This window comes from Melanostigma gelatinosum (genome assembly GCF_949748355.1).
Source record: "Melanostigma gelatinosum genome assembly, chromosome: 14".
NCBI classification, from domain to species: Eukaryota; Metazoa; Chordata; class Actinopteri; order Perciformes; family Zoarcidae; genus Melanostigma; species Melanostigma gelatinosum.
This window is the reverse complement of record NC_136647.1, coordinates 7648374-7663040: the sequence shown is the minus strand read 5'-3', so window position 1 is coordinate 7663040 and position 14667 is coordinate 7648374. Positions and strand designations below refer to the sequence as shown.

General features: G+C 41.4%; 1 protein-coding gene across 1 annotated transcript; it reads right to left on the bottom strand.

The window, feature by feature from the left end:
- Positions 1-2135: 2135 nt before the first annotated feature.
- ccni2 (cyclin I family, member 2) lies at positions 2136-9909 on the bottom strand. Its single transcript, XM_079283449.1, has 7 exons — positions 9666-9909; positions 8855-9000; positions 8517-8651; positions 8056-8130; positions 7778-7918; positions 4364-4663; positions 2136-3808 (listed from the first exon to the last, which is right to left on the bottom strand). The coding sequence occupies exons 2-7, from the start codon at positions 8966-8968 to the stop codon at positions 3491-3493; spliced, it is 1083 nt and encodes a 360-aa protein (XP_079139575.1). The 5' UTR covers positions 8969-9000; positions 9666-9909; the 3' UTR covers positions 2136-3490.
- Between the last annotated feature and the right edge of the window lie 4758 nt (positions 9910-14667).

The following is a 14667-nucleotide window of genomic DNA, read 5'->3' as shown; positions in this document are numbered from 1 at the left end:
ATTCAGCCGGGAGGGAGATGAAACTGAAACACAGGCAGGTGAAGCTACACACACACACACACACACACACACACACACACACACACACACACACACACACACAATGCAGATGCTGTTGGCCTCAACTGTAACCTCAACAGCTGTCAGCTTGAGCCGCAGTGTTTCCTGTTTAGCGATGCCAACCGAAGAGCTGAGAGATGTTTGCTCAGTCTGCAAATAATCCTTCCATGTTTTCACCACAATCCGCAGCTGTTTAACAACAAGGGTGCATTGTAGCACTCAGTAACAGCTTCCTCACTTCATCTCCCCGTCAGCTTTTTATCGTTGCAGGATGAAAACAGATCCAACAGTCGTCAACAGACTGGATGATGTAGGTTGCGACGAGCTGATTTCGTAATGCTTGCTCATTTAGATATTGTTTTTTTCTTTTTGGACTGCACCTAACAATTATTTTTATTGTCAACTAAACATCCGGTTATATTTTCACTTGATCGATTAATTGCTGACTCACTCAGTCTCCAAGAGGACATCTTCAAATGTTCTGTTTTGTCTGAAGAATATTCCTTCTGTATTAATTCTTTATTTAACGGCACAGAACGAGTCATTGGAAACAGACGGAGGAAGTCACGGCCCAGTATTGAGCTCTTCCCATACTAATGGATCCGTCTTTGCTGTGAAGGCTCACAGCACTATTATTATTCTGTCCACCACCTGCAGGGCTCGCTGGGTCTCATCCAGCAGTACAATCTGTTCTCTCCATCCTTTAGTCCACCGACACACTCTGCTCATAAAGCTGAGTGATAATGGCTCCCTGACAGCCTGTTCTACATGCAGGACAACATGACGGTACACACCGAGTCCCACACTAAGGTAGAAGTGCTGTAGTCAGTGTTTTAAGAGGTTGACTTGAGGAATTAGGAAATAACATGAAGAAGCTAAACTGTTCACTGAAGGCATATGGAGCAGCCTTCATCCATCAGTTTTAGGAGTTATGAAATACATAAATGCATTTGATCAGTCAACTGTATTAGATAACATACCATTTTGACATATCTAATTTTAAATTAATGTGGAATATCAATTGAGAAAATTAACTGAAGCAAAATTTGGATTTAACAGTCAATGTTTTTCTTATTAAGTTCATGTTTTAACTGCTTTTTTAATATGCATGTTATCAGAAGATTGTTTTTAGTTTGATATATATATATATAAATATAGCTAACTAGTGAACACATGTTTGACAGTCATCTAATTATAAGTAGTCAATTTTGACATCGAGTGTTCCACCAATTTAGCATTTATACAATGCTCCCAATGGAGTTAAAAAAAAATGCATCAGAACCAGTCTTTTTTTTGTTCCACGCATGCTTCTTCCTTGTCAAAACCCAGCAACTACATAACCCACAATGCAACAGTTCAGGTGGAGATTAGGCTGCGTTATACTAGTGGCTAAAGTAGCCTTGAGCTGCTAGCCTCAAGCAGACATGAGGAGCGAGCCACAGGTCCAGTATGCTCACTTCATGTCCCAGAGACGTCGTCTTCAGACCCAAACGATGCTGTCGTTTATCAGAGTTCATGCTGCTCCCTCTGGACTACAGGCGATTTTTATGAATGTAGCAGTACTCCCAAAAAAGACAAAAATAAAGTTCAGATGTGTTCCCTTTTAAGTGCAAGTCTGATTCACAAAATCCACTTTGTATTTCAGTATTGAGTGTTTTCATCATTTCAAATCTTCCACCCTTATGGATTTATTTTCCTGGTGGTAATGGGCCCTGCACACCCACACAGGCGTCTTCAATTAACAGCTGATTAGACCTTTGACATCACTCTACTATACAGCGCATTATATTTACCGTACATTTAGGGTCCGTAGACTGCCCTCAAAAAGAAAGTAGTGTGCACGCCCAGTCTTGAGAAGAGGTCTAATCGGGCAGCATAACTGTAAACACCTGTGAGTGGGACATTAACATTGGTTACAGCGTATACTACGTGTGATTTATGGAGAGGCCCAAATCATGTGTGTATATATGAGTACAGTCTTATCTATGCAGGAAAAACACACGGACTTCAGTAGTTTGGTTGAGGACACTTTGTCTCTAGACGTTAAGGACGACAACATGTTCACCCGTTTATTTTCTCAGTCACAGCTTTATTTCTGTGGTTGACCAGACAATAAGATATAGCTGCCTCAGCAAATGAAGGAATCTGAAAAACAAAAACCTTTACATTGGTCACAGGTGTAGCGTAGCGTCCAATCGGAGCAGACTTTACCGACAGTAACCAGTTCACATTAAAGATCACATTGCTGACTCTCCTCTGAACACAGTATGCAGTTCAATGTCTCCAGGCTTCAAACCTCCGGACACACCGCATGGTCATGGACATCAGCCAGTATTAAATACAGTTTAGGTTACATGTCAGTATCGGGATGAAACAGAACTAAGTAGCATTTACTAAATAAAAACAGTATACTTTTATCCCAATATTTAAACTATGTGTCAATATTTGGAGTGTGATTATTGGTGCTCTCATACAGTGTGTAATAAATAAAATAAAATTTTTAAATGAGAGCATCAATGCAGGGGTCATTAATCGGGTAAACTCACGATTTCAAAATCACAATTTTCTTTTCATTCTGCTCTAGTGTGTAACTAATCTCCCAAAAGGTGCTCTTGTTTATTTTAATTTGTAACAATAGTTGCATAAACCAACTCGACACAGACTGAAGTATTATTGAAATAGAAACATTTGCAGCATTTAGTCAGGAAATGAAAGCTTTTTGTTTGGTAAAACGTAGCTTTTGTAAATAACTGCTAAATAAAAAAAAAAGTACAGCAATTCGTACAAGTCAGTAAGAGATTAAAATACCAATAAAAAAAGGTTGTGAAAAAATATAATTTGCATTTAAAAAAAGAAAATAAAAGCTCGTCTTTATCTCAAAGTGCTATGTGGCTCTGGGCGGGAACCTGAGCACCAAAATCAGGATCAACTCTCAAACATAATAAAAGAGCCAGTCTTGGCTTCAACCACACAAAATAAAATAAAAATCACAACTGTCTCATTCTTATCAGTCAACCTCCAACTTGTTAAACAAGTGGTGGACAGGTAGGTTAAAAAGTAAAAGTATGGCATTGGCTATAATGCTAAGTAGAACTCAAATGGACCAATACCTCCAATCCAAACAGAAACATTCAGTCGAGCTCAATGATCCCCCAGCTGCTCAACACTGACGCACACACACCTCCAGATTCACGTTTGTGTGTGGACTAGTGCACGGAAGAGACTCAAACAATATATTCTTCTAAATCAGGTGTAAATAGTACGGCAGGTAAACAACATCTGGATTTAAGTCTTCTTCAGAGCCTGTGAAACTCACAGTTGAGGCCCTAAGATGTGCTGATCTACAGTACATTGGACTTCGTAACATTCTCACTGTGAAATGAGAGGACTGCGCACTTCACAGAGGAGGACGGTGTGAATAAACGTCCGGCTAGTTGACAACAGGGTGCAGCGGCGGGCAGGGCGAGACGTTTTTCTTCTGCTGGGAATCAAAGAAACCCTCACAGTCGTGTCCCTGCGGCCCCGGAGTCTTCTCCTCGTGATACAAACACCTAAAACCGTCGTAATACTCATCAGAGTCGCCCTGCGGTCCGCCGCCGCGGCGCTGCGTGGGGCTCCAGGCTCGCTCCTCGTCCTGGATCTGGGCGCTGTCGAAGATGTAAATGGCGTTGGCCGGCCGCGAGAACTCCAGGCTTTGGAGGTACTCGTCCACCATCTCTTTGCAGTGGATGAAATCGCCGCTATCAACCTGCAGGAGCAAAGACGTCACAGAGCTACAGCGTCAAGTCCTCCGAGCTGGAACTACATTCACAGGTTCCCTTTCAGAAGAGATTATTAAATATCATCTCTCAGATGATCACTGTGGTCAACCGTGAAAGCCTTCACTGACATTCGAAAAGGGTGGAAGTACTTTAAGTGCAGGTTTGTGCTTTTAAAGTTGTCCAGTTGTGCATTCCTTCCCTTAGTTTCCTCAGTGCGGTCAGTACTAATGATTGACTTGAACCATGTTGACGTGTATCAGATTTTGGCAGCCCGGAGCATATTTTGATGACCTGAAAGTGCCAATATGTGCCTTTTCATCCAAAGCACCCACCAGTGTGAAGGGGAAGAAAAGGACAAAATACCTATAATACCCGTCAGTGCTCAAACTATGGAATGCATAGTACTGCAATTTCCTGTTTATTAACATATATTTAGATTCCACTATATTAGCAGTAAGCTAAAATCAGCTCTAGACAAGTAAACATATGTCCCACTCCCTTCACTCAAAGCATAACCCTGCAGCATGGTGCGCCTCTCTTACCTGCGCTTTCTTCAGCAGGTGGGTGAAGACGGCGAACCAGTCGGGCGTGAGCGCCTCCAGCTCCAAAGTGATGATGGCCAAGGCCAACGTGGAACCCTTGAACTGCCAAAGCTGGTGGCAGGCCATACAGTGCTGCACCTGCCTGGTCCACAACGCCGCCTGGAAGCCCGCGGGCCTCTTCTGATGCTCCGGCCCGGCGGGAAGTGCGCCGGGTTCCGCCGCCGAGTCCCAGCCGACGCCGGAGCCGAGCCCGATGGACGGAATGAGGCCGGGGTGGCCGGAGACGAGCAGGCCGTGGAACTAGACCGGAGACGGGAGGGAAGAGGAACGAGACCAAAACGTTAGCGTAATGATGTCATTGTTGTCTCATTGTCCATCCAGCCATCGCTCACCCTTTACCTCTACTACTTCATATCACATATACCAGTGCAGTTAACGTCAAACCTTGCATATCTGACAAAAACAGGTCAACGCCATCTTTCACTCCTTTGACCCAACCTTCATTCTCATCCACCCGGGTCACTGTCCCTTTGCAGGCTGGGACTCTCTCCTCGTCTCCAGTGTTCAGATCTGCACTCAGCGACGGTTAGCAAACCTGCAGCTCGGTGCAGGAGGACACTTTGAGCAGATAGAGAATCTCACCAGCAGGTTCTTCCTGCCGAAGACCCACCCGTTTGCCGAAAGGAATCATGGTAATGTTGTTGGTATCGTACGTGCAGTGCTTTTCTGTGTTCCCATGTGTAGGCACTAGGCAGGAACTGACTCACAACCTGATAGGGGGCGCCATGTCAGAAGGACGCTCTGAGTTTTTGGTCCATTTCTTCATACTCTCAGACGATAAAACAGAAGAAATATCAACGCGTTCTTCTAATGTTTCTTTGTTACAGTCAGATGTCTTTGTGTTTCCTTCATTCATGTTGTGTTGAGCTGACTTGCTTTAGTTCGTCTCTTACTCTGTAGCAAAAATAAGCCCATGGGGGGTTTTAAAGAAAGGGGAATTCACTGGAGGCAGGTTCGGCCATGTGGTGCTAAAGTCTAACAGTAATCCCTCGAAAGTCTTAAAACTAAACTTAAACTCAGAGTTTTACTTCTTTACTCCATCATTGGAAACGGTGGGAAGTCAGGGTGATGTAGCAAACAATCGAAATTGTGTTTGGATTTGACATTCCTGAACGATTTGAGCGTCACGTCGCTGATTCTGCCTTTACTGAAGCATGTTGAGAGGCAAAGACAAAGCATCGCTGTAAATCCTCTTATTTATTCATATCAAAGTGTCATGGCGGAGAGTCTGACTAATTAATAACAGATTTTATTGACTGCTGTTTCATAGACAATTGAGAGTAATTGCTTTATTTAGCAAAGGGAATGCAGAGTTATTTCTTCAGGGCAGGGGGAATGTAATTGTGAGATACAGAATTGTATTTATTTTTTTTATTTATTAATTGTATTTAAGTATTTATTGGAAAAATATTTATTTGAATAGTATAAAGAGAAAGTCTTTATTTTATTATGGTTTTTAGCAATATATTATGTCTTTGTTTTAAAAGTCTTGGATTTTTTTGTAATACCTAAAGTGAAGTGCTCGGACAATAATAACTCCACACGCTGTAAACCTATAATCAGTCATCGTACGGGAAAGTGACTTTTTTTGTTTTGCGGAAGACACTGAATCAGTCCAAAATGTGCCAAAACCGCTTTTTGGTGACAGTTTATAGTTTGTGGCTTTAAGAAAAACATATCAGTCCTCTCTGAATTTAAATTTTTACAAATCTGTTAGTGACCCACAGAATGCACAATGAGAGCGGAGGCGTTTTTCTTGAACAAGCAAATCAATATCGTCTTAAAAAATAAATAAAAATAAATAGAAAAATAAAAAAAATCACACTAAAAAGATGTATCGGGAATTATGGTGTCCCGAAAACCGAGGAAGTCTTCACAATAGAAATCGTTTGAATAGTGTGAATCAATACAGTGTGTGTGTGTGTGTGTGTCAAGCATATCACGGGCTGTATTCATAAAGCATCCAACGGCTGGCCTCCTCACTCACGGCTAGATGAAGTTTGTTACGCCAACTCAGTTACCGAAGTTTTGTTTGACATGTTAAGTTCAACGCATTAAACAGATATTGCATACATTTGCTAAAATAGTGATATATGACGATATTGAATATTGATATTGTTCCTTGGCCGTACAGTTGGTGATCTTTAAATGATTACGCGTTGGATGACGCAAAGTGAAACGCCTTATGAATACAGCCCCGGGCCCAACAGCATGCAGGGACCTAAATGATGCTGTGTGTGTGTGTGTGTGTGTGTGTGTGTGTGTGTGTTGACAGTTCAGTCGGTGGTTACTGCCTCAGTCAGTGATTTGTGAGCGTTTAATAATTAAACTACTGTGAACAGATCCAAGCTGTTAAACAATATTGTGCCATAAACTCAGTGACACAGCATGGGATCTTTAGCGGCGACGGTAGAAACAGTCAACAATTCACAGCATGTTATAGATCCGCTAACGACCCAAATCGTCTGTTTGTGTTCAGTCTTGTGAGGTTTGAAAAAAAAAAGAACAGGATCTTGTATCTCCACACAGCCCCTCTGGTTGAGCAGGGTTTGGGTCTCCCCCATAGTGGCTGCAGGACCCAGTCAGTCAGAAGTGCCTTGGCCTGATATGCAACTGTTATTTTGCTAGCAGCTTGCAGTCATAAGTAGAATATAAATATATATATAAATAAATAAATATACACACGACTCTATTCAGATCTCGTGCCTGAAATGTGTCTCTGTTGCTACACTAACTTGGGTTTGTCCAGTACAGCAGATAGCTGACTCAGCATTTAAACAATGATAGTTAGCGTTAGCAGTTATTTAAAGCTAGACGATTATCTGTCCGTTAGACTTGATCTTTAAAACAATGTCTGTTTCATAGCTGAGGCCAGGCAGCATTTGATTATTATATATTATTATTATTATGTTAAACAATATTTTATTCTGATGTATTGGAAAACCAAATCAAACATCCTCTATGTGTATGTTTTTATTATTTGCATTAGAATGAATTGGTGATGATTAAAAAAAAGGGAAGGACACACTCCAACCAGAACTGAATGGAGTTTATAATAATGATAGTAATAATAATAATAATAATAATAATAATAATAATGGGCACAATGAGTCAAATCAAAAGAAAATGGACCAATTCTTGACTGAGAAGGCAGGGGGTTGTAAGGGTTTGTAAAACACAATCTTGAAGCGAGCATGATGGTGTCATGTGTGCTTTTGTATCCTGCTGTGTTTTTGGGGACCCGAATTGACTAAAAGCATCTTTAAAGTCCAGCCAGCTGACTGCGAGACGCTCTTGGCAGCTCAGGTCCAGCTAAACACAGTGACGTTTTGCCCGTCCTATCTGCTGACTTACTATGTGAATGAAGTCGAGTGGCGTTGCGATGTACAAGTCCCAGTTCAGCTTGTCCAGAATGATCCTCTCCATGCGAAGAATCTCCGCTGTTGAAAAGCTGCATCCGCTCTGCACAACCAGGTCCTGAACAGAACCTATTACCTGTTTTAAACAGACACCAACAAAGGGAACAAATAAACATATCGTTTTGAAACAGCATTGATGTGGGTGCTTTCTTATTCGTTTGTTTGTTTTACAGCTTTTATTGTTGTCAGATGTTTTTTTTGTGAATATCCTACCTCATCTTCCTCGTTGATTTTGGCAGCCAAGACCAACGAGGTAAAAGCTATGCATTTCAGGTATTTTGGTTGGGCCTACGAAAAGAAAGAGACATCATTTGATTCTTAAGAACCAGAAACAGCAAAGAAAGGAACGCTGCATGTTGTATATTTCTGTAAAAAGGTCAGATTTTCGAGTGCAGTGTTCCGAGTCAAACCAAATTGAATTACACTTTATAGAGTCCAATTTGCAAGTAAAGATTTGATTATTCATGATTCACTGCACGGCTCTTTTCAGGAGGTCAATGTGATGTAAAACAGATACAAAGTGTTCCTTTCATTGAACACAGACTTGAACCATTGGCTTCGGGGTAAATCGACGAAAGAAATAAAGAATTCATTAAGTAGGATCTGAACGGGTACATTTTGGATCCTGGACAAATGTGGCTGCGGATAGAAAGGTTGGAAGTCGTGTGTTGTACCTTGACAGTGGACAGCAGTCGGTTGAGGACACAGACTCCCAGTGCAAAGGTCTCTGGACAGAACTGGAACAGCCGGTTCATCTCTCCGAGCCAAACGATCATTTCTTGATGTTGGGATGAAGAGATGTCCGCACCCTGAGCGGTCACAGGAGACAACTACTGGTTCATAAAATAAATACTAGAAATCAGATGCTTTTTACATGCAAATCCTTATCTGTGTTTTTGGATGCGTCAAATAGGCTGTGAAATGACCGTGTTAATGTTCTCATAACATTGAAATACTACACTTGGCTCTTTTTAAAAGAACAAGCTGGGAATCCACAGCCCACTTGTCTCACCTGGATGCATCCGTTCATGAAGACGGGTACCTTCCAGAGGCGAGACTCCCGGACCAGAGCGGCCTCCAGCAGGCCGACCAACCGACGGCTCTCCACTGCTCCTGGGTTCTTCATCGCCACCACAACACAGGCCAGGCTGCACCCACCTGAGGAAGAGGAGGCAACATCAGGAGATCTTACACTGGAGACACAATTTACCTGAATCAGCTGTTAAGATATGCACACAGCCTTCATATAAACTAAGCCAGTTGGATTCACTCAGAGGTCTGACAATAACAACAACCTACTCCTTCAGCTGATATGGGACATATAGATATATATATCCACTATTTATACAGTTTCATCTTCATATGAAAGCTTTGATGAGGATACAAAGTAGCCCATCACGTCCCGTTTTTGAGAGGTAAATACCAATCAGGGGTAAGACTTCGGAGGAGTTCTAAAGAAATGTGTTGCTTTGACAGAAACTTCAACAGCTCCTTTAAATGTCAGACGTCTCTCGGCCGACAGTTGGTATAGTCAGGCAGCATGCTCTGCTGAAAGAATGCAGCAGGAAATCGCTCAGTTTGCTGAACAACATCGCCATTTTTTTCTCCAGCGCAGGTTTGAGCAGCTGCGTTTAGTGCAAAGCGTTTTAAATGACTGGTGTGTGAGACTTTATTCGAGTCTGCTACCCGTGAAATGCTACACACAGCCTGCAGGATAATAATGCGCTGCAGCTGCTGCTGCCTCCTGCACAGTTGATGCTGCAGTCACACACATTCTCCTCTCGCTCTCTCTTCTTGGTCGTTCTTTGCTGAAGCAGTCTTACCTCTTTGATTTCAAACAGCGGGATATCCCTTTGACGGAAGGTGCATTTATACGGTTTTTTTTGTTTTTCAATTAGTCCATATTCACCGAAAGCAACAAACAAGCAGACAGTAGGCTACTGTTAGAGAATACAATCCCGAAAAAAGCTGGTTTTGGGGTGAACAAACGGAAAACAGCCGCATTTTATAACTAGAGCAAATCAAATGAAAGGACGTTAAAGCGCGAAGTACTTCTAATAACTGGCAGGGTCGAAAATAAGCGCAAAACAAAAAGGCAGGAAGCAACAACAACAAAAAAAAAAGAATCAGTAAAGAAGGGAGGACTGAGGGCAAGCTGTGTTTTGAAGGCGCCTGACTCCGCCCCTCCGTGACGTCACGCCGTCTATTAAACAGAAATGTGTTAGTGGGTCAGACATACGGGACCCCTCTCACAAAATGGTCGAGCTTTCACTGGAAATGGAAGATTTCTACAGTGAGTGACTGAAGGGTGTATTTGTTGGGGTGCTGAGCTTTGACTTTGGGCTCACCCTCTTCTTGTGAATGAATCCTGCTGAGAGCCAGACTGCAGGGCCAGCAGCAGCTCTGTCTCTGCTGCAAGATGATTGTTTCTCTCTCAATGTTATGAATGAATTACTTCTACAGGGAATTTGAATCAGGCTATATCCCCCCCCCCCCCCTATCATTGCAAATATATCTGCAGAAATGGATACTTTCAGGGATCTAGTTCTTGTTTGACACCTTCTCATTTGTTCACATTGACAACCGCAGCTTTGAAAGACTTTCATGTACTCTTTCCCTTCAGCTGTGTGAAAGGTAGGCTGGTTTTTGGCCATGATGACGCATCCCAACCACACCTCTCTCTTTTGATGTTGGTTTGTTGACACAATGCGCAGACGCATTGTTCGGTCTATAAAATGTCAGAAAACAGTGATAGCCACAAATTCCAAGGGAGAGTTTTCTTAGAATGTCTTGTTTTGTTTGACCAACAGTCCAAACCCCAAAGTGGTCAGCTGACTATCATAGAAGACAAAAAGATAAAATGTTGGAACCAGCGAATGTTTGCTTTCAATTAATACTCAAACCATTAATTGATGATCACAATTGTAACTGATTTATCCACTAATCATTTCAGCTTCACCAGAAAGAGAGACTAAACAACTGGCCGACCAACACTGCTGTCAAAAGAACCCTAACCAGATGCACCTGGACCCCCTACAGGTATGTCTTATTCTCACGCTGTAATAACAGTTTATGATGAATTCATTCTTTTAACGCTTAACTATGGTTGTCAATGTACTTGTCATCGGACAATACAAAGGGTGGCATTAATGCAGAAAGCATGTAGTGCAGCATGAAGGAGTTAAAATAGTTTCTGCAAATTAAAAAAAATCACAATGTCCTTCCACTGAAGTGGGTACCTGCAGTACATATACAGTAGCTATGTTTATACTTTCTATGTGTTCTCTTTTACTTTCATCCTCTTTATTTTTCTGCTTTAACTAAGAAGAAAAAGGTATTTGACATTGATGTTCGCAATACTCTCCCGACTTACACTGTTTTTTGTTGATGACCTGCTGCACCCAGTTTTTCTGAATATGGGTGCCAAGATGTCACAAATTGCATGCCACTGGTAATTAAAGTTAACCCCCAACATTCTCCATCATCAAATGAACAACACAAATGCCAGGACTGACATTTCAACAATGGAGAATGTTGCATACTCAGCGTTGCTCTATGGCATTTCTTTTTATGTACAGGAGCTTGCTTTCCTATTAGCTCCCCAACATCTGTTTGCAGTACACCTGGTTAAACTAATTCGTGGCCAAAAACACACTTTTGAATGTGTTCTGTCAGTTGTATTCATTGTTGAAATATGAATGTGTTATTTATGTCCATTATGGGTTATTAAGCTGTGCCAGGGACATGCCTGCTGTTCTAGTTTGTCCCAGATGGAGGTCAGCAGTAAGTAATAGATTGCCTCATGCCGCTTTATACTGACTGGGCTTTAAGGATCAGACAGCTTGGTGTACAAACTGCCGACTGTACACACGTTATATCACAAAGACTGTTTCTGCCTCTGGTGCTGTCAGTCAATGTCAGACCCAACTTTCAGAAGCACCAGAAATTCTCTGTCTGGAATATAGAATCAACAATATAGAGTCAACAAACTTCAACACAAACAGATGTTAAAGGGAGGAACGTTTTTTTGCTTTCCACTCTCAGTCACCTCGAACAGCTGACTGATTAAGAAACGAAGTTGACCAGTGTGTCTGAGCCGAGGTCACGACTGGAATGCTGATAAGGAGAGACGGTCACAGCGTGCAGCATATCTGCATGTTGACAGAGTATAACAAGCAGTGGGAACACAGTGGTTGCGTCCTGTATCGAGTCAGGTTGTGTTTTGACTTTTACATCTTGTTTGCTCTGAGTGCTTGAAATGAGAATACTAGTCCGATTTATTTTGATATCAAGAGGTTATTCTCACATATTCTGGGGCTTGAACGCACACATACAGTAACTCTGTCCTTCTTTTTATCCCCCTGTCCTCAACTGCTGATGCTGATCAGACGTTTTACGTGTTTGCACAGTTATGTGTGTGTGTGCGTGTGTGTGTTTACATTCCAGCACTCTCAGGCCCAGAAAACTGTTGATATTCATGGTTATGAGTGTTTTGCCACTCCCGCTTAGTACACAGAAGCAACATAAGCATCTGTTCTGTATGACTCTGAGACTGAAACACTTTTGATTCCCATAGAACACACTAATGTCATTGTACAGCGCTTCGAGGAAAAAAACCAAAAGATTAACCAATATGTTTTTTGTTTTTCTAACTAACAAACGTACCTGTCAAATAAAGGATAAGGCTGGTGATATTCTATATTCTTCTTGTTGTCAACAAATCCCATAAACAGACCAGTCTCTCAATACTTTCCTACTCAAGCCCATTCGTTCACACTGAAGAGGTAAATCTTTAAAACAAGTCCAACTTTTCATGATGGATTTGTTGACAATAAGAAAAACTTGGAATACCACCATGTTGAATACCGTGTTCAACAGTTTAAAGGTGCCAAACTCAGAATATCGCATCGAGACCCTTTAACGTCTTGTGTTTCCGTAAAACCATAAATAATTCAAATCAGAATCTAATTTGGTCTGGTGACAATAAACCAATCCTACATTGTATAATTCACGATTAACAACAATACAATATCATTAAATGTTTGGTAAAATACATTTTATAATTATATCTCCTTTTGCTGAGATCAGTGAACCTTGATTTCAGCTTTGATTTCATTTTGGTCCAATTTTAAGTTTGTTAATTAATCTTGTTTGGCATTTATCAAGTTAAAAATATCAAATAGCTGCTGGACACATCTAGAAATTGCTTAAATTGATATTTTTCTTACTTTAAAATGAATACTTGTGGGGCTTTTTCTTGGCTCCTTGTTTTATAAAGTAAGACAATGTGGCCCCTGGTAACACGTGATTCAAATGTTGTAAATGAAATGAAGTTGGTCGAACATGAATTGTCAGTTGAAGCCATAATTATGATATGGTACACATGTCTGTTGCCTCGCAGGGAAAAAAACAGCAACTATTCCAAAGAGACAACATGCTGCATAAATATTGCCTTCAGCACACATTGTCTTATTGAAATGGTAATACTCAATCCAGACAGAAAATCTACACATGTGAATTTTAAAAGCATGAATAACTCAAAAGGAATATATAATCATATATAGTGCGACAGTAGCCTACGTATATTCACAAGGGAGCCAAGCCGGACTGCTTGTACGATACATGAAAACACTCACAGAGCCTCCGGGGAACACTGCCTTCAGCTTCTTGGATCCTAAGTATGAAACAGAGAAGGAGACTTTACGTGTTTAGTTTGTTATCTCGGTGACGGTTTGAACACAGTCGGCTCTGATCAGTTTAACAAGAACTTACAATGTGTCTACAGACCCCCTGTGTCTCCTCTCTACCCCTTTAGTCAAAGAATGCTCAGCACCACACCGTAAATCAATGTCAACCCTGAACCAACTTGGTCCTGTCAGGAAAGCTTCGTGCACTTGGCTGAGCACATTATGTTCCGTAAGTCAGTTCTGATCTCTGACTTTGATCACTGCCTGTCGGACCAAACTGAAATGGTTTTTCTTTTCTTTTCATCTCTCGAGGCCCATCTCGAGCGCTGTCGTCTCTGCATTGGCTTAACTAAACGTGCGTAGAGATTTTCAGGAATTCGCTGTTTGAACATAATGTACAGAATAACAGAGAAGAAGAAATGTTCACACCGTGTTCTTGGATCACATCCTTCAGATTAAAATGCTGTCGGATGTGCTCTTAGAGCATGGTACAGTGTGTCCTATTGTCTGTGGACCAAATCTATCTCAAATAAATCTGATCATTTTTGTATTTTCAGCCGTGTCTAGGTCTGTCCACCACTTTGGTGATGCCTTAACGTGTCATCAGTATGTCGGAATTTCGATTAGTCCAATATTTTCATTTATGATCACATGAGTCATCAGCTTCAGGTGTACATTCTGTGTGTTCCAATACCCATACTACCATACTATTTAGATTCAGTATATCCCAATACATAGTATGTCAAATGCAGGATGCCAAAAAAATACCAGGATGTCCTACATGCATCTGGTTGCATTTTGCAGTATACAAGTATACAGTATACAGTATACAACACATGCACAGTACAATCTTGCCCGGAAGGTACAAGCTTACTCAAAAAGTTCTGTCAGGCGGAGTGCAACCAAAGAGCACCTGATCATGCTTAAACATTGCAACTGCTCAACATTAAACGTGTCAGCATTGTCATTGTGAGCATGTTAACAGGCTTAATTTAGCATTTAGCTAAAAGCCCTGTTGTGTCTGTAAGTACAGCCGTATAGATCCACTAGCAATGGCTGTAGACTCCAGTTTCAGGCATGCAGGCAGATTATTAGTCATGGTGATTTCCTGTCTCCACTGTCACCATACTCTATAATC

What these genes read in the sequence shown, in the direction of transcription:
- ccni2 (XM_079283449.1), bottom strand. Translation starts at nt 8,968, where the DNA reads ATGAAGAACCCAGGAGCAGTGGAGAGCCGTCGGTTGGTCGGCCTGCTG. An exon ending in AAATCAACGAGGAAGATGAG is followed by an intron (nt 7,919 to 8,055) that starts GTAGGATATTCA and finishes TGTTTAAAACAG; the next exon opens with GTAATAGGTTCTGTTCAGGA. An exon ending in CACTCGACTTCATTCACATA is followed by an intron (nt 4,664 to 7,777) that starts GTAAGTCAGCAG and finishes TCTCCGGTCTAG; the next exon opens with TTCCACGGCCTGCTCGTCTC.